Raw genomic sequence first — 20,435 nt, 5'->3', positions numbered from 1 at the left:
AAGGAAGGAAGGAAGGAAGGAAGGAAGGAAGGAAGGAAGGAAGGAAGAAAGGAAAGGAGAGAGGGAGGGAGGGAAGACAGGCTATTTTTTTCTTCAACTTTAACAGTAAATATAACAAAAGAATGGTGGTATTTTTCCTAACTAAAATGGACTAACAAACATACTAGTTTGACAGGTGACTCCCAATAGGAAACAGTAAGATTAGTGAGAAAATGGAGGGAGGGGGGCAGAGAAAGAATGAGATGGTCAGAGTAAAAGTGGGAGGCCCTCATTAGAAAAGATGGAGGAGGACTCTTTCCTGGGACTCGTAAAAGTGGGAAACTTCATTTTGTTGCTAATCAAAAGTGAACTGATGATTTTCCCCCAAGGGCCACCTCAGACAAAATACAATCAAATAATAGTGTTTCAATCTCAGACACAGTATCATATAAATCAAACCCCCCTCCTAATGTTCACCAGCAAAGACACTCAACAACATCTCACACTTGTGCTACTTGATACCTGACTTCAGGCTTTCAAGGAATTCCACAGATTTAGCCAACCCATCATAATGTTGACTGGTAATAGGGACAGAAGCTACAGGAAGCCTAAATAGTACATAATTATTGATGACCACTGAATAAGAAAGAAGAGTCCTTTTGCCTGGTTCTTCCACTCCCACCTCTGCACCCTCTCTCAAGAGAACTGCAAAATCAATCTACCACTTGCCTTGGAAAATAAAAAGCACTTCTATGGTACTTGGTTCCTAAAAAAGCAGGGATATCACAGGGCAGTTGAATTAGGTCTCACAGGTCCTTTCAGGAGGTGCAATAGATTTTCAAGTATTAAAGTTATAGAAAGTTTCGCCAAAAAAGAGCAAGTGTCCAAGTGTGAGTGCTCCCTCCCCAATGGGCTAAAGTTATAGATATCAAATAAAGTCTATAGTCAATTCTCTGAACTGCACCACCCAAGCTGTAGGACCAGCAGCACCATCTCTCATCTGGCTTTCTGAAGCCTCACAACTGGTTCCTCAGGCCACCCACACTGACCACCCTTGAGATCTGTGTTCTAGGCTGCAACCAGAGTGTTCCCAGGCACAAATCTGACTGGCAGCACACTGCAAAGGCACCCTATTGCTCAGCCTTGCAAGGTCTGGCCCCTACACTCTCCCTGGCCTTGCTCAGACCATGCTCTAGCCCCCACCCCAACCACCATGCCCAGCTCTCCACCCTGCCAACTTCGCCATTGCACTACCCCTCCATCCCTCAGACCTCAGTTCAGGTGTGCCACCTCAGGGAAGCTTCTCCTGACTCCTCAGCTTGGTCAAATATCACTATGGCAAACTTGCCCAATGCTCAAATGTAGAACTTGATATTTCTTTGGTTGATTATTCAAGTGAATGTCTGTCTCCCACAATTAGGCAATGTAGGAACAGATCTATTTTGCTCACCATTTTATTTCCAGCACTCAGCATGGTAGCTGACACATGGTAGATGCTCAATAAATAATCATTTAATTTTAGAACTAAATGAATAACTTTACTGCACATAAACTGTAAGACTAAATATTAAAAAATTCAAGCATGAAAATAAAAAAGACAATCATGCATATCTAGTGCCCTTGAAGTAAATGAGCATTATCTGTAAATCCAAAACTCTCATTTCTGCTCAAAAAGGACAAATGGAATGTAATTATCATTGCCTCCCAAAGAATCCCTGGTACTAAATTTGAAAGTACATTCATAACAATACTCTCCCAGGTCCAATTTCCCTAATCATTGGAACCCATTCTCCTTTCTTTATACTCACGTAGAGTACACTTGTACACAAATTCCAGTATTTCTATGCTGCAGTTGGAAACGTGAAGTCTGCACTTAGTTATTTTTTAAAGTATCTTTTCAAGAAGTCTAATTCTGTATGTCAACACCACTTATTTTTAAAGTCCTTTCTCATCGAATTGGTATAGAAATTCCACCTCACAAGAGCAACGTCATGCTTGCTCTAATTGCAATGCTAACATTGAGATTTGTTCTTCTTTACAGCACCAGAGTCTAGCTCTGTAATTTGTCTTAGTTCTCCAAAACATTTACTGAATTAATGAATGAATGAGTAAACGGAAGCTAATAATTCTTAATAATTCTATTGTTATTCCAGTAAAATATATTCACACTGAAAAAAAAATTATATTCATTCATCCCTTTCACTTTCCAAAGCTCTCAAAATTCTTTACACAATCAGCCCTTATAAACGATAATGGAATTTTTTAAGTCAAATCAGTTAAAGTAATTGTAGAATACTTCTCACCTTATCCAATGCTACCAAAATTACTAAGGATGAAAGTGGGACAGTGCAAATGCACATCCCATGGATGAGAAATAATTCTACATAGGCTGAAGAGATGAATTGAATAAGAGGTTAGGAAAATCAGGGGAAAATATGGTGTCAAAAGAAAATTAACCTTGTGGCTAAAGGTAATCAGACGAAGAATCACAGTGCCCACAAGAGTAGAAAGACATTCAATGGTTTGGGATACCAGTTAGTAGATAATGATGTTCAAGAAGGCACACAACAAAGAATGATTATTCAAACGAGGATTGAAACTGATACTGTTGGTCTTTGCTTTCAAAACTACAAAATTGGGTTATGTATGAAATTTTTTAGTCAGTCTTGAAATATTACCACCTGATGACCAAAACGTTTCCTCTCTGAGTTTAAAGTTAGAGCATTTCAAAATAGTTCTACTATGAATCCCTTATTTTTGAAAGTAAAAGAAAAGTTTGGGGGATACATAGGTTCATAACTGACATTCCTTAAAAAAGGATCCGGAATACTCTCTTGTTTCTACAATGTAGCAAATACAATCATGCATTAATAAGTTCTTCCTAAGCCTATTTCAACCATCACTTGAATGTTTGGCTCCTTGTGGAAACTGAAAGCATGTGTTACACACTGAAATACTTGGATGTCACAGAGAAAAAGACAACTTCAATCTGAACTCATCAATGCTTGAGGAGAGGATGGTATTTCTATTTTTTTTTCCTATTTGTGACATAATTACGATAGATTTTAACCAAAGGTGTATCTGGCCACTCCATGATGTTTTTACAAACACTATATGAGTTTTGGCTAGGATCACAATATCCTTGAGAATGTCTTTTAAATGCATTTCTGACTGTATAATATGGCAATAATAACTATCACATTTCCCTGCTAGCTTTTGAACCAAAAGATGTGGCACTGGTGATGGTGATGATAATAATAAAAATTATCTGAAAGTATTGTTAAGTATGGTATAAAATCCCTACTGAAGTTCACTGGAAAATTTCACAGCATTTTTTTCAGCTTTAAGATGTAGGCTTTGAGGTTCTATTGCTTGGTCAATATGAAGCAGCTGTTGAGCAGCAAACACCACAAAAGAATCGAGATTTCCAGAATTCAGTTAAATAAATCATTTTCTCCACAGTAGCTATCATTTTGACTCAAGAAAATTTCCATTGCTGAATGATGTAACAGGAAGAGTCTGGACCTGGGAACATAAAAACTGTGATTTCCATCCTGATTCTACCATTAAAAACACATACTTTGGGAAGAAACTGGATTATAATCATTAATACCCGCAAGGAAATCCTAAAAGCAGGAAAGGGAAAAAAGTCTTCCCAAGTAGGGACACTGCAGGTGGAATTCCTTGCAGGGGTCCAGACCAGAGCTGACTCCACAGCAGAGCTGAAGAGCTTCTCTTTCTGGAGATCTCTTTAATCCACCCTTTGCAATAGCTTCCTCCTTGCCTGCTTCGCATGGGATCTTGACACAAAATGCTCAGTCCCAATGTGCGCATGTGTCAAAATGCTTCTCCTCCCCTTCAAGGATCGGAGTTGATTTGTCCATGAAGCCTTCATTATTCATTTCCCTCCAAAAGAAATCATTTCTATTTGTCTAAACTCTCACAACATAAACGGCACTCATCTTTTGGACACTGAATATTAATTATGTATGTGGTTTTCTATCCTTTCCTTTCAGAATCTATGCCCTCTCAGGGCAGGACCTATCTCCCATAAGTCCCTCTCTATCCTATAATTGCTAACACAGGGATTTGAGCATAGCATGTACTAAAAATATCTATTAGATGAACCATCAATAAGAATTATGATAGGCAGATAAGTAGCTAGATAGAAACAACATCCTCTCTCTATTGCCAACACATTAAAACCTGAGGGGTAAAACAGAAGCTATGCTGCAAGTCTCCAGATAGTGAAAGAAATAAATATACCTTTCTAAACCATACATTATCAATTTTTACTCATCATAAATGGATATAAAAGTAATCACTGACAAGGTACACCAACTTGCATGTTTTCATGTCTTGCTCTTCAGCATTTCACACAGCATGGAACGGTCGTGTCCAGAGCTGTTATTTCAATATCCTCCTTTCTATAAGCTAGGTCTTTTCCTAGTTTAACAGTCCCTAAATATCTTGTATTTAAGTCTTGGCTTGGGAAATTTGAGATTGAAAACCTTCCATTTGGATGCCCTGCCATTCAGCCAAGTACCTCAAAAGGGAATGTTTAAATTAATGGAAGATTAAAGCAAGGAAGAACATTCTAAAAGGTATTCTGTAATGGGGCTTTGTCACCACCTTCTCTGTTTTATTGGGAAAACAGTCTTTTCCTGGGGGGCTGAAAGTTTATATGCCAAACATCAGTCTAGTTTAACTATTTAAAGTTAAAAATGTCAGAGAAAAAAAAATTTGTAATGGAAATGCTGACATGCCATGAAGTAAGGAGGCATAAGCAGGTGCTCCTGTAACCCAGGGTCATAATTCAATCAAGCTGTATTTTGACGTCATCTGTTACAGAAAAAAGCCAAATGGTTTATGAACAGCACCAGAACCCCTGAGATTAAATTACAGCCCTGATATTTAATCATGGGTCTTACTTTGTTATTTTTAATAACACAATACATTTTAACAGTTATTCGTCAACTGCCTTAGCCAAATTGGAACACGTGATGACAAGTGAGCCGGATTATGATGTCCATCTCTCATAATCTAAATTTTTATTATTTTTTTTCAGAAATGGTAGATTATACACGTTTTCCTCTTCTTAAGAAACATACAGTTGGTACCAACGGATTGAGTCCAAACCTTAATTAAAAGCAGCATGGGTTCCCTGACCAGCGGGTCAGGACATCTGTATTTGTGTCCTATTATAGCCAATAACCAACTGTATGATTTGGGCAAAAGACATTTAATCCTCCCAAACCTTGGCTCTTTACCTAAAAAATAATAGAGCAACTCTAAAGTCTCTTATAAATATAAATATCTATAAATTATTTTACAATCAATATTGTACAGTTCCTTTGAGATTCCCTGAGGATCTAAATGCAAAAATTTTATAGCTGAAAAGTTGATGAATTTTTAAATCAATTAAAATGACTCTGATCAAAGAGGCATTTTAGTACATGAGAATTTGTAAGCTAAAATTTTTAGAGGCAATCAGCAAATGAAACAGGTTCTTTAAAAAGTAATGTACAAATACTGCTGAACATGTGAAGAGTTGTTTGCAAAACAAATCAATATGGGCACATCCAACAATGGATTGCAGTTAATAAACTACATATAGTAATTACCACCAATGACAGTCTAGAAAGTCATTCATTAAATGTTAATTGTCACACAAAAGTACAAAAGCATCCATTTGAACAATCTTGTGGCTGCACCTTTAAATAAAATACTTTCTTACGGTCCTGAAATTCATCCATATAAACTGATTTTAAGCACACCTGGGCATTTGATATGCTGATTAACTGGGCCTTTATTTATTTTGGAAATGAAAGTAAACATGACAGCCTTTTTCAACACTTTTGCTATTCCTATGAGTCGGACACTAAAAAAATAGTACATATATTGCTTATAACAAAGCGTCAACCAATCTTCTCTAAAGATCAGATGAGTACCTCTCAAATGTCTCTCTCATAAGCATTAAGAGGCATATGGTTCAAAAGTATCCACCTAAAACTCATGTGCAAACTCACCGTTGAGTCTAAATGGGCTCACAGATTTAGAAAATGGATAACCCAAGTGTAAGTTTATAAAGGTGGTGGTCAATTTTGAAAATGTCATTCAGAGTAATAAGAAACCATTGACATAAATAACCTTTAAAAAAAAACACAGCCCTATGATGTGTTTTACTTTCTCTAATACTTCGTGCTATCTAACTTGGACTAACACCTGATCATAAAATATAGCTCATAAAAATAAAAAAATAAGAAAGTGGGGATTTTTTTCTGTTCCTACGTAACTTCATTTTGATGCTGTTTCTATGCAAGATCTGACTTACTCAACATATAGATTTATATTCTAAAGGTTTGGCCAAGAACATTTTGGTTCAAGACTTGTAAACTGAAGAACATTTCAAAACACACCATGTTCCTTATTAGGCAACTTGAGATCTGTTATCTTGGCTTATGGGAACAGATCTAAATAGCATCATAATACTAAACGTTGAAAATCACAGGCCTGGGGCCACCAGGACTCAACTCTATGCCTTGGGCGAGGTTGCAAACTTCCAATATAAAATGTAGTTTACCATTAGGAGTAAATGTTTGATCTGTAAAGCTTACAAAATTACTTTGTTTATCATAGCAGATGAAAGCAAAAAGGAATAATTTTAAGCTCAAAACAAAACTGTTTATATGACAGTCTTTACTGCTCCATGATTCTAAGCATTTAAGACAGATTCGAGCAATTAACAGCATAAACTTTCATTACATAGTTCTATTATATATGTTTATGTGACTTAGCTGTTCATCTGTTATTTAAGTGATCTTCTCATTACAATAGTAGGGTAAAGATAATTTGCTGATGCTGTCAAAAATGTTAAGCATTTCTGTCTCAACAGATCTTGGATCCCCACGCTTGTTTAATGCATTTTATTTACTTAAGTCAGTGTCAAATAGAGTACTGCTTCTTCCTTCTGAATTTAGAAAATGTAGCATTTTAAGCACATGTCTGGTAATAGACACATCAAAACTTCAAAACTGCTTATTTTAGTGATGCAGATGGAGTTTAGGATTATTTTTCTTGAATATTAAGTTTCAAAGATCTAACAATGAACTGCAAAACTTTTTTTTTACAGTTAAAAATAGTAAATCTTTATTTTTTTAGATATTAACAGAGCAGGCTCAGTTACCTCAACTTTTGGTTTGATGAGGTACATAAAAATAACTGAAAACTAAGTATTTTCGTGGGCACCCATGCAGACTGTCTATTCACAACCGAATGAAAGCACAACTTTCAAAAGATCTACTATATTGTCCTCATAATAATAATAATGATGATGATAATAGGGAGACAGACTAAGTTACATTGCAATCCAACATAAATTAGAAAGCCAGCTTATCTGGATACTAAGGCAGGAAAAATATCATGGTTTATATCATTATCTTAAATATGTTTTTAAAAAGTGCTTATCTACTCTGAAGATCAGGAATAATATTACATGCCAAGCCTCAATAATATATTCTTATATCTACATAATCTTGAAAAATAATCTATATCAGACTATGTGTGCAGTGTGAAAAGGACACGGAGTTAGGCAGACCTGGCTTTAAAACCTAATTTATTACTGGCTGCCCTTAAGGGCATGTCATTGAACATCTCTGAATCTCAGTTTCCTCATCTATGAATTGAGCATGGCAATCCTTGCACCTTGTGGTTCTTGTGAGGATTCAAAAAATACAATAAATATAAGGTGCACAGTGCGCCACTTGACATATTAAGAAGGACTTTATTTTGTCAGTGTCATGCCCATCCATACCCTATTACTCAATCTAGTATCTTGCAAATGGTCACAGGGGAGGTCAGGTAAAAGAGAATGATCAATAATCCAAAACACAGTTCTAAACCTTAAAAAGCATTCAAAGGGCACATGCAGAAGGATTATCAGTACACACATCCTATACCCTATTATGCAACACAAATTATAGAAAAACATAGTAGTGAAACCAGAGTCATTCCCATAAAGGATGTGTAGAGCCATAAAGAATTAGCAAATCAAAACTTGTTTTTTAGAATAGCAAATAAAGGCACAGGTTAGAACCTCAGTTTTTGCTGTACAAGGAAGGCACTGGGTGGTCTACTCCTAAGGGGTTGCTATCCCCAAAATTCTATGATTCTAATATAATGGGTTTAATGCCACTTGACTTATTTTTAAACCTATTAAATTACTCTGCTCCTTACAAAAAAAGCCAAACCACCATTGTGAATTGTACTACAATAGTAAGGCTGTTTGAAAACACACACATACATACAAATACACACACATACACAATTAAATGATTCTACTCAACAAATGCCTTTAAGGAGAGATCAATTTTTTTTTTCACACCATAACCATGAACTCAAACTGTTACGGACAGAAATTAATTCAGGATGCTGACCATTTGAATTTTCTCTGTGATACAAAAAGCACCCGTTGGATCAATTTTTTTTCTCCCTGAATTTACTAAATTGATGTGTCATTTTGGTGTGTTATGTGGATAGAGGTTAACTAACCTGTATGAACATCAAAAAATGTTTCTCCTCTTCCAAAAATGACCACGACAGGGATGTGGTGCATTTTACTGCTGCTCTTAATTGTTCAAACACCCATTCATTTGGCAATCTTTAACAAACACTGAACACCTAAGTAAAACTAAACAGTTACAGAGGAAAAAAGCTCAACTTTTAAACTAAGAGAGGAAGATGTAGTATCCATCACAGACGAACTGTAAATACATGTAACAGATGTGACCAGGGCTGTTCTTGAGTATAGATCATTTTAGTGGCCCAACTTGAAAACTACTTTTTAAGAAGATGCCAAAGCTAGTATGTTTCTCTTTTGCTCATAAAACACTCAAAGGTAACCAAATGAACTGCATTTTTGTTATAATAGAAAATTAACCCCCGTTCATCAATAAATTATAGACTGTAGGTGCATTTTTTTTTTCTTTTGGTGACTTTGCCACCCTACTTTTTAACAAGAATATTTTCCAATCATCCAGGCATATGTATGCTTTTAGTTTGTTTTAAGATCAATGATATAACGGTTATTAAATCCCTTTGTATAAGTTACCATATAGGTTACAACTATTTCTTAAAAATAATTCCAGAGCCCACCAATTCATTCTGTTAAGGTCATCGAAGCTCTGAACCATCATGGCTGAATTGTTTTAGTGCTCTCTGCTGAACACCTGCAAACATCAAACAAAAACTGCTGGTCCTTTCCTGGGTTGACAAAAGCCTTTCATGTGAAAAATGCTCCCTGGGAATGTCAGGCTGTAGCTCAGGTTACATTCCATTCTCCCTAGCAGCCTCACCATTTCTTAAGGTGGTAGGGAAAACCATGTTGGTGAAATGAAAGATTAAAGGGAATATGGCCACACTTCATTTTCATTCCCACATTGCAAATCACGATGGAGCATCCTATATTAATCGACTCAAAGGCTATTGGGAACTTTAAGCATGAAATATCACCATGCCTCACTTTGAAGAAATATGGCTGGTTTTGCAAATATGAATAGTTTACTTACTTATACTTTGGGTCTTTTTTTCTTAGACCCATGTTTCAAAGCTACCCATGAAAGGGACATCTGAGCCCACTCAAGACAACGGATATTAACCTTTAGTAAATTTAGAAAATCATTTCTCTGTCCAAAGTTTCCTAGCTCATCCTTCCAGTTAATGGGCAAAGTGTAGTTTTCCTGATTTTTCTATTTGATATTCTTTAAAAGAGATTTATCTTTGTTGTAGAGTGGAAATATAAGCCATTTTTTTCACTAATAGCCCTGTGTTCAAATATGTCTTGAATAGATGAGAAAAACCAACACTACAATCTGTACTCCATATATTATAGTCACCATCATACTGCATTGGATGAATACCCTGCATTTTCAATCCAGCTGCCGGAACAAAATAGCCGCAACACTTTTTTACCTTTACAAGTAAACACTGGGGCCTGAAAACTGCAACTGTGGTACATTGTAACTTAAAGTTCAACACCTTAAAATAATCACAACATCTTCATTAGAAATATCATTAACACGTATTACTAAGGATGAAGTCTCTTCTAGGATTATGCGTGTGTGTGTGTGTGTGCTTGTGTGCTTGTGTGTGTGTGTGTATTTATCTTAAGAACTGTGTAAGTTCAATATATAATCACTTACTAAAATGCATTAATACATATTCATACTTATCCAGCCTGTACTCTCTGTAAACACTTAAACATCATAGCAAGGACTTTATTTAAATGTGAACACAGAAAAGGGACCAGATGCACAGTTGTCTTTTTAAATGTAACACAATTTCATGCTTCTAAATCACTTTACTTTATTAAACCATACCTAAACTGATACACTTAAGTTATTCCAAATGTGTCAGTTTTCACAGAGTGCAAAAGAGTTTTTTGCACTTTGAAAGCAATCTATCTCTGGGCCTTTCTGACATAATCTACTTTTAGATTTAAGCTGAATACATATTTTCTTAAGTAAAATCATGAAGAAAATTACTGTCAGAGATAAAGTTGGTTACTGTTTTGATACTGTCTAACATGAAAAATTAATTTGTCCACAAGAGATACTTGTACCGATCTTCACTTCAAAGTTGTGTAGAGAATACAACACCAAAATTCGGAAGATATAATACTAAGACAACAAAAAAATGTTAAGTCCCTAAATGGAAAATATAACAGGGTCCAGGACAGCAAAACACAAATATATGGTCAACAGTACTTTTAATCAAAGTGACCCCCAAAATTTAAAAGATAAAATAGATCTATAGGAAGCATCTTATATTCTCTATTACTATAAATCAAATTATAGAGATTTAACTTAGTCTTATGGGGGCCAGAAGAAGGAGAAGTAACTTATTTGGAAATGAGCAACTTTTAAAAGCCACTAATTTTATAGAAGCATACCAATTATACAAATCACAAAGGTGAACAGATTTCTTTCATTGCCAGAGCATCAAATGAAAATTAAGAGATGTGAAATTATATTCAATAGTTAATAGAAAGTTCCATTGGCATCTCACAGCTAAAAGATGTCAACATTTACCAGCCTGACTTAAGAATGGTATTCTGTCTAATGTACTGTTATTTACCACTGCCAGAACTCCCAAAATACTACAGCTGCTTAAAAAGCATAAATGAATTTAAGCCTTAAACCTAAAGGATAGCAGGCAACCATGTATGCCTCCTTCCCATATGAAATTCACTAGACAAAAAAAAAAAACAAAACAAAAACAAAAAATCACCATTTTAAGTGAATATCATATTTTCAGTTTTCACTTTAATAAGAGACCTTCAGGGAGTCCCCTATTAAAACTCCTCCTTAGATGCCAGATAATCACTGCGCACAGAGATTCCTTTGTGAATAGCGCTAACGTCTTTTTTTAAGCATCACCCAAAGACCTTTCATTTATAAAATGTAGAAGTCCTTCCAAATTTGCAACTTTAAATATAGCAAAAATTCACTGCACAAGGAAATGCTTAGGGAAAAAAATAGCTAAAACACCAAAAAGAATATTTTAAAGATAAATGAATTCATATTTTGCTCTTAGAGAGCAAGAGGCTTTCTATTTACAGCTATGGTTTACAATGCAGCATTCATCTGCAAAGTTAAGTGCTCACTTCTTTAACAGGGTTAATTATACATAGTACCTAATAATTAATATTATTTACAAGGGATTTTCCCTTTTTTTGAAAGTTAGATTTTTCCCTCTATTTTCAAATAGGGAAATAAATTCATTTTCCCCATGTCAACACTGGCCTTATCTTCACGTGTTTGATTACAACTGCATTAGAAAATTGCTTTTAACTTAAGTAATGGAATTCTGAGACAGTTTCCTTGATTGATAAAAAGGCCTAATTTTAATTTTGCAAAAGATAACATTTTGTGTAAGTTATTCTACTGATGGCTAATGAAATAACCCTATCATTACAAGCTAAAATTTCAATGACTTTTTCAAAACACTTCAACAGAGCCAAAAATACACAACGAGTGAATAAACAGCTAAGAACATTTAACTACACGCTAAGAAAAGAATTTACATACTTGAGCCAGTAAAATGTCCACTCGCCAAAGAAGTTGGTCCATTTTTCCCACTGCTCACAGGAGGTGAAAACATCTACAAGAAACAAAGAAATATTATTGTCAAAAAGAAGACATTTGTGCCTTCAGAGTTTGTCAAAGATCTTCCATACTCTTACCAAATAGCTTAAGAGTTTATGCTAAGGGTTCATTTGAGTAAAACACATCACCATCCAACTTAAAACTAAAACAAGCATAACATTACCAGTCACCCCCCCCCCCCTTTACCACTCTGTCCTTTCTTTTTCCTCAGGTTCCTTCGATTGCCAGCACTAGGCAAGACTGCTACACTTTAAACAAACACAGTCCCCATAGTGTTATCGGGATTCAAGCTGGAGGGCAGCGGCCTCTCTAGAAAACACTAGTTTTACAAAGGAGAAGAACAAAGTTGTTTGTTTTATATTGAAAACCTTGGCCATAAACGTGGCAACGTCCATTTCCATCCCGTATAGGATTTGCCTGTCATATGTGAACCCAAATAAATAGAAAAGTGCCACCTGCACTAAATTCTCATTTCGCCTCTAACATGAGAGCAATTTGTAGCAAGACTCGCTCTCTCTCTCTCTCTCTCACTCTCTCACACTCTCTCTCTCTCCCTCTCTCACTCTCTCTCTCTCTCTCTCTCTCTCTCCAGCATTTATTTCGACCCTAATTGGTTTCCCTCTTCTTCGACGTATCTAGTGGATAATGCGCACCTTCCCTGAGTCAGAGCCTGCAAAAAGCAAAGGAACGAATGGAGAAAGTGCAGCAAGCAGAAAGGGGGCTACAGAGCTGCCTAGGGCTACGTTTCCTGGCAAAACTTCCGAAAGCCATTTCTCCAGAAGAAGGTCCAGAAGAGCAGCAGCGGCGGCGGGGGGCGGCGGCGGCGGCGGCGGCGGCGGCGGCGGCAGCGGCACCAGCAGCACCAGCAGCACCAGCAGCAGCGGCGGCGGCGGCGGCGGCAGCAGCATCAAAGAGCCCCGCTTAGGAGGCGGTTTGGATTTTACTTGTGTGTTTTGTGGGTTCCTTTTATTTTGCTTTGCAAATGCATCTTACACCAAACTCATCCGGCATTAAAAAGGAATTAATTCCCCTGACAGGTCTGGGACTCGGTTTGGGGAAAGGGGGAGGCAAAGGGATGGAGAGGGACCAACTACAAGCCGTAAAACTCCACAAGTGTGTAAGTTTTGCTTTGTGCTGATCTCACGACTGTGACATTTACCAAGACAGTCTAAAGGATCCTAGAGACTGCCTGATGCTCAGCACACATATACGAGTTCTCAGAATCCTAGGAAAAGATGGAACTAAGAGGACTACAGGTCCTACGAACCCAAAGCATCATCAATTTAAAACTTTAAGAGACAACTGGGTCTCCTATTTTCTCTTTTCCATTTCCAGAAAAAAAAAAAAATCAAATCAAATCAAATCAAACGAGTAGTGCGCAAAGTATGAGTACTCTCATGTTCAGATAAGGCCAAGTTTTAGGGTTGTCTGGTTGTCCTTTCATTTGGGGTGAGATTCCATTATTTTGGAGGTCCGGTGGGTAGGGAATTCAAGGCAAGTAATTACACTCGGGGGGGGGGGGAGCCTGAATCGTCCATCACACCCAAAAATTGTAGTTAAAAACTTATCAAAAAGACCTTCATGTTTGCCAAGGATTCAGCCAATTAAAAATTATTCCCGTCCTTTAGACTACTATTGGTTTCTAGCTGAAGTGTTTGGGCTTTTTGTTTTGTTTTGTTTTGTTTCACAGCTGTTGTTAGTTTCCACCGTTCTTTCTTACCGCACTGAAATCCAGTAAATCACTCAGCTCTTTGTCCGTCCCTAAGGCAGCCATTCGCTGTTGGTGATGCATTTTAGCAAAATCACACAAACCTAGAAACATGGAAATAACCGCAATCAGAAAATCCAGTCCCAATCCTTGGAGAAAACACAATCGGATTTTTGGAGACTGGGGGGGTTGGGGGTGGGGATGTGGGGGCGGGCGGGATTAAGGTGGAAAGGAGGGAGGGATGGGAGAGTTTGTTGGTTTTTTTTTTTTTTTTTAAGATGGAATAGGCAGCAATAGCAAAAAAAAAAAAAAAAAGCGATATTGATATTGTATTTCCAAAGAGACGATCAAAACTGGTAACATCCACTATAAAACCAAATCCGGGAAGGAAAAAAAAAAAAAAAAGCCGCTCTTCAGCGCATCATTTTATGCAACAGGAGGTAGAGAAATGAATGGATCACAGAGAAAAGAGAAACTACTCAGAACGATCCGGTCTCAACTTTCCCCCCACCCTCCACCCCACCCCCCTCACACACACACACACTCACACACACGCACACACACGCACACACACCACTCCACTCTGCATTTCAAAGTAGCTATAAAGAAATTAAAGATGAGCGTCTCTGGAGTGAAAACACGTCCAAAGGGGGAGGGGTGACAGGGTCGGCGAAAGGGGGGAGCAGAGTGGAGGGTCGGGTCCTGTAATTGTCCAGCACCCTAATTTGTGAAAGAAAGGGTTGTAAAAATTAAAGTCAGGCCCTTGGCAAAGTCATCGGTCCCTCCAAGTGGCATTGCTGGGGGGGGCGGGGGGGTAGAGATGAGGGGGAGGGAAGAGGCGCGGGAGGGGAAGGGGTGTCTCTTCTGGGAGCGCCGGGAGCCGGGAGCCCGCGGCTCCGGAGGCGCGGAGCCGCGTGCGGAGCCGCCGAGCCCCAGCCAGCCCCGCGCCGCCCGGCGCATCAGCCCGCCGAGCCCCGCCGGCGCCGGTACCTACCGCCCGCGCGCGAGAAGGGGCTCTCCGTGCACCGCCGGCGCCGAGGCGGCGTTCATGTCTAACCACTGCCTCCACCACCACCACCTCCTCCTCCTGCGCCCGCGCCCGCTCCTGCTCCTTCCCCGCCGCCGCCGCCGCCGCCGCCGCCGCCACTACAGATCCGCAGACACACAGCCAAGATCCCTGACTCTTAACACCAACTCTCTTCTCCGGGGAGGGGAGGGGACGAGGGAAGGGGGGAGGGGGAAACACGCCGAGGCGCACGGAATTGCAAGTTCAGCAAAGAAATGGGTGGGGGGGCTCCGGCGGGGAGACGCGGCTCACTCGGGTCGGGCTGGCTGGGATGCACCCCCCCAGAAAAAAATCTCAACACCTCCCCCGCCTCGCAAAAAAAATACAAACGAAAATTCATCGAGCACCTCATTTTCCCTCAGATCGTCAGTTACAATCTGAAGCCTGAACAGTTCAGTTTTTGCCCGTTTCATCCATCGGAGGCACTTTGAAATTTATTCGAGTTTACATCCCCTCACTTCTTTCTTTCTCTGACTCTCGTTCCCTCTCACTCACACATCCACACACAGCAAAGCAAGTTTATACTAGGCTGCAAATACACGTGATGCAAAAAGACTTTGCCAAGAGGAACAATATTTTTCTTTTCCATATATAAACCAAGCCACATTTTGCTGGGGAGATTTTCATTTCGGTAGTTTTGCATTGGGGGCGAAACCTAAATTGCATACTTTCTTTCCCCTCCCTTTTAAGTCACAGATTAGTATAGCTGCAAACTTCGCCAAAAAAAAAAAAAAAAAAAAAGGCAATTTTTGAGGGTGGATGTTGTTTTGTTTTTACACTTGAGTTCCTAGCCACGCTAAGTCCCCGTTCGCCAGCACTGTAAGTTTTGAATTCAACATTTACCATTACAGGCCTTGCATGCTCTTAAAACATACTTTTTCACATCACTTTTTAGGATTAAAATTAAGCTTCATAATTCTATCGTTTCGTAATAACAAGCGTGCTTTATCCAGTATATGCAACATACGCTATTTTAACGTGTGTTAAAATACACATTCCTGAAACCCTGTAATTGCTAGATGTGCAAGTACATACACAAAATGCATGCACACACTTTTTCCCATTGGCAATTATTTAATAGGTTGTTCCTTTTGTTTTAATAAAACATTGGGATCGACATTTTAAAAATTAAATTCAATTACAAACAGTTTACTCTGACAGCAAATTGTAACGTTACCTTAAATGGCCACAAATATGCTCACAATATTCCAAGGAAAGTGACTTTAAAAAGAAAGACAAAAATCTTCTGCAAGTACTTAGTATCTCACATGTGTATCCCCCAAAAAAGTATTTTAACTGGTACTCAGTTCTGCTCCAGGGATATCCACAGAATACAAGATTATGCACCTGGCTCTGGTTTTTGCATTTTCCACCATAAAACTGCAACAAAATTCCCTCCCCCAAAAAAGAAATCATTAAAAAAAAAAAATCCAACAACTTTTTCTTATTGTTTATAAAAAAAATATCAATACAGGATAGTTAGAATTTTTCCTCAAACAAATCTTGTTGGTGGGTTTTTTTTCTTCTCCTCTTATAAAGTCTTAAACTTGTTCCAAGTTTAGAGGTGTCTCATCATCATCATCCTCCTCCTCCTCCTCATCATCACCATTGACTCCCCCGCGGAGTCACATTGATAATAATAGGTTTCCCTGAAAGATACATTGTAATCCATTCACATCCGGGCACTGCGGGCTTATAAAGAGAAGGCGCTGCGGCCGCGGCTGCTCCTCCAGACAATGACTGGGGAGGGGCGGGGCGGGAGCGAGCGGCCATAGAGTAGTAAACAGAGAGCCTAGAGAGGCACCCAAGATGGCGGCGCGTGCGGGCCACGCCTCCTCCGGGAGCGGAGGCGGGCGGCGGGGCTCCGTCTGGTGTCGCGAGTGGGGCCGGGCCGTAAGGGCTCGTGAGGTTGGGGCCGTTCGCAGGCGCCGTGCTCTTGCGCTCTTCTTCTTGTTCCCTTTCCTTAGTCTTCCTTATTTTTTGTTTTTGTTTGTTTGTTTTACTCAGAAGGGTAGTTTCTAAATAGATTAAGGCATTATACGCCGCAGAGTTCCTCGGGGCAGTGAGATCCCCTGGCCCACCCCGAAGGGAGGCCGGGGAGAGGCCGCGCTGGTGCCGCCGACAGAAAGCCAGAGCCCGGATTCTTCCGCAGCGTGGAGCCAGTCCTCGTAGCCAGGCTTGCGCAGCCCGGGCAAAGGCCGCTGAACCACGTTGTAGTTCCTGGGCTTGAAGAGGCGTGAGGGTCCCCTCCTCCACTACCCCACCCCATCTTTTTCTAGGACCCTGGGAGAGTGCGAGCTTTGTAAGTCCAGGAGGTCTTCACTCGGAGAGGACTTCAGTTCACTGCGTCGTAGACTCAAATCGAGCTTGTACCACGAACCACTACTGACCCAACTTGCAGTTCTGGCCAAGCAGTTACCTTCTCTAGCCAGTTTCCTGCTCTGTGACATGCAAATAATGATCAATTTACGAATTTCATGAGTTAAAGGGATACCCATAAAGAGGGAGCCACCACAGAAGAAAACTTCCCTCTCCATCTCGAATTCCTCGCTAAACCGACCGATATCGCGAATCCAGTCCAAGGGTTTTAAAGGGAGATTTCGCTATTCCACCAGTGTATTAGTACCCCCCCAGGAGAAAAGCGAGTAATAACAATGATGGGGTAACACCTACATAGTGGGTTTACTATGTGCCAAACGCTGTTCTAAGAATTTCTCAAATGTTGGCTGCTCTAATCCTGAGAATGACTCTATAGGGTATTTTAAAAATATTTTTATGTTATATATTTTGTATACAGAGAATCAGAAGCAAGCCATGTTGAGTGGCTTGACCCACGGCACTTTGGTAAATGACACAAACTTGTCTAAAATTACACAACTTTATTAAGTGACAGAACCCACGTTTGAAGCCGGGCAGTCTGGGATCCGAGTCGACATTCGGCCACCTTCCTATACCATCTGGCAGCAGGAACCGCCTAATCTCCATTTTCTGATGCAATTTTGTGGCAGTAACAGAGTTCAGATCAATTTTCAAGATCTTTAATTCATATGTAAGTTTTTAGAAAACAAGAATTAGGGCATTTATAATTTGTTTCCTGTGTATTCACACATTGTGAAGATTCTTTTCTTCGATCCCCATTCCATGTTCTCATCTTAAAATAAATTTTACATGTAGACACTACTTTACACTGCATTATCACCGCATTTTCTATGATCCTCAGAGTAAGCCTCTACAGGGCTGTACTGAGATGATGTAATAAAAAGTTCACAAACATTTGTTTAGGAGAAATATTCCACTGGTTCTACCTCTAATCAACTCTGTGACCTAAGGCTTGAAGTCAATGTCTTACCGTAAAACACAGAGGCTGGAAGATAATCCCTTAAGATTCTTTCTTAAGAAAGAATTAAGAAAGAATTCTCCTGAATTTCAAGGGGAATAAATGGTCTGTTTGGAAAGAAATGGTAGGATCATGTCTGAGACCTAAATGCACACAACTGATGGCTAGCACTATTTTTTTTTAGATTTATTTATTTATTTGAGAGAGAGAGCAGGAGGAGAAGCAGAGGAGGAACAGAGGGAGAGAGAGAATCTCCAGCAGACTCCCTGCTTGGCATGGAGCCCGAGGCAGGGCTCAATCTCACAACCCTGAGATCATGACCTGAGCTTAAATCAAGACTTGGATGCTTAACTGACTGAGCCACCCAGGCGCCCCTAGCACTTTTGTTTTAACAACACCCGACAGTCTGAAAACCATGCAACCACCCTTCCTATCTGAAATTCAGGGACAAATGTGGATTGCTTTTGGTTTTGTTTTGTTTTGTTTTCCCCCCGAACTATCAGAAGAATAGATATATCTACAAAGTTATACTTATGAAGATTAGAGACACCTTAGAAAGAAAGACTCAATAGAATATTGTGAAACTTGGATAAAAAGATAAGTGAAGCAGATATGTTTTGGGATCCATCTACAGACTCCCTTCTTTAAAAACCTGCCTATAAATCCTGATATAGAGGTAGAACTTGTTGTGGGTACCGCATGACTCCTTCCTGTCCCAGTCTCACCAGCCCCAGCTGATTGGATCACAGGAACTAAAAGAGGAAGAGATTGACAGTAGTCTATGCTGAGTGATAGATCTGACTTGTTGGAGTCAGCTGGCCAGGGCTGGTGCCAGGAAGCCAAACCATGTGAGCCATGGTTATGGGGAAACAAGAACCATGAGTAAGCAGAGGAAACTGCTCTTCAGATAAGAAAGATCTTGGAAGTTCTGAGAAAAGAAGACAACTTGAGTCCTAGGAAGAAATGAGTAGTAGAGATCCTTTCCCAGTTATTATGAGGGCCACCTTTCCTCCTGTCACAAGATAGCGGACTCCTGTAGTGTTCCCCTTCCCCAACTGAGCTAACCTGAGTACTTTTCTGACCCTTGCCACTAAAGAATTTAGAAAAGCAAAAGATTCTTTAGATTTCAGCGTTTCTAAACAGTCCTTAACATTAAAAAAAATATAATAAGTACTGACCACTATTCTAAGGTGTAAACACTGGTCCACTTCCACATGGTAGCAATTCTGCCCAATTAATTGTGCCTCATATAGTCAGGACAGTATATACAAATGTCATCCCCCTTTCTACTGTGTTGTAACCTTGAGCAAATTTCACATCTTGTCAGAAGTAAAAAAATTAACTTGTCTTCAGTACTTTACATGATTGGTTAAAATCAAATGAGATGGTAGAGATGAAAGTACTCTGAAAATGACAAATTATTATGAAATGTAAGGCATCATTCTTGCATAAACTAAGTTGATGCCTAAAGATAACATTTAATTCATAGGTTTATGGAAGGAGTGGCAAATATTGAAACCCAATGAGTCATACAAAAGAAGAGATATTGAAGGGGGCTTGGACCAAACCCTTAAGTTTAGTTCAAAATTTCAAGGTCACATCACTAATGAGTTACAGAGGCAGAAGTAGCCCTCCCCTGTAACTGAATGCCAGTCTAGAATGCCATACCATTCCTCTTCAAATTTCATCCAGTTGGATCTCCCCCAATCTTGTCCATGTTAAAAGAAATAAGCAGACAAAACCACACACACACACACACACACACACACACCCAGTTCCTTGATGATCTAATTAAATTCATCCAAAAATTCAGCAAATAATTTTTGGGTGTCTACCTTGCGTCACCATTTCTTCTTTTAGGCCCTGAGGCAAAAATGTAGTAAAAAAAAATCAGGATGATATAAAAGTCAAGGACAGGCTTGACTGAATGGCGAAGGCACAGTGAGCAAAATACGGCCTGTAGAAGATATGTGGGAAAGGAAGGGCTATCCCGGTATAATTTTAGGTTGATATATCAAAAGGGCACAACCATCAAGGACCCTAGACTGAAGCCCCACAGACAATGCAAGGCTGAGTCAGACAAGAAGGACAGAAGAGGAGGGATTAGTCAGTGTGTGTGGAAGAAGTCCAGAACTTTGGGGCGCCTGGGTGGCTCAGTCGTTAAGCATCTGCCTTCAGCTT

General features: G+C 39.4%; 1 protein-coding gene across 14 annotated transcripts in view; it reads right to left on the bottom strand.

Annotated features, from left to right (window-relative positions):
- Positions 1–16,602, bottom strand: part of TCF4 (transcription factor 4) — a 353,355-nt gene extending 336,753 nt beyond the window's left edge. For 4 of the 14 annotated variants that reach the window (XM_034995779.1, XM_034995773.1, XM_034995774.1 and 1 more), the window contains exons 1-2: positions 13,864–14,023; positions 12,066–12,138 (exon numbers count right to left, since the gene is read on the bottom strand). In XM_034995779.1, coding sequence (XP_034851670.1) covers positions 12,066–12,138; positions 13,864–13,965 — 175 coding nt within the window. In that variant the 5' untranslated portion in view covers positions 13,966–14,023. Of the gene's footprint in view, positions 1–12,065; positions 12,139–13,863; positions 14,025–14,845; positions 15,023–15,264; positions 15,401–16,094 lie in introns of those variants that run through there. The other 10 variants (XM_034995784.1, XM_034995783.1, XM_034995775.1 and 7 more) reach the window with 8 other exon arrangements.
- Between the last annotated feature and the right edge of the window lie 3,833 nt (positions 16,603–20,435).

Source organism: Mirounga leonina, unplaced genomic scaffold (genome assembly GCF_011800145.1).
Source record: "Mirounga leonina isolate KUSES-001 unplaced genomic scaffold, KU_Mleo_1.0 Mir_93, whole genome shotgun sequence".
NCBI classification, from domain to species: Eukaryota; Metazoa; Chordata; class Mammalia; order Carnivora; family Phocidae; genus Mirounga; species Mirounga leonina.
The sequence above is the reverse complement of the archived record's forward strand: the minus strand, read 5'-3'. Positions and strand labels throughout refer to the sequence as shown.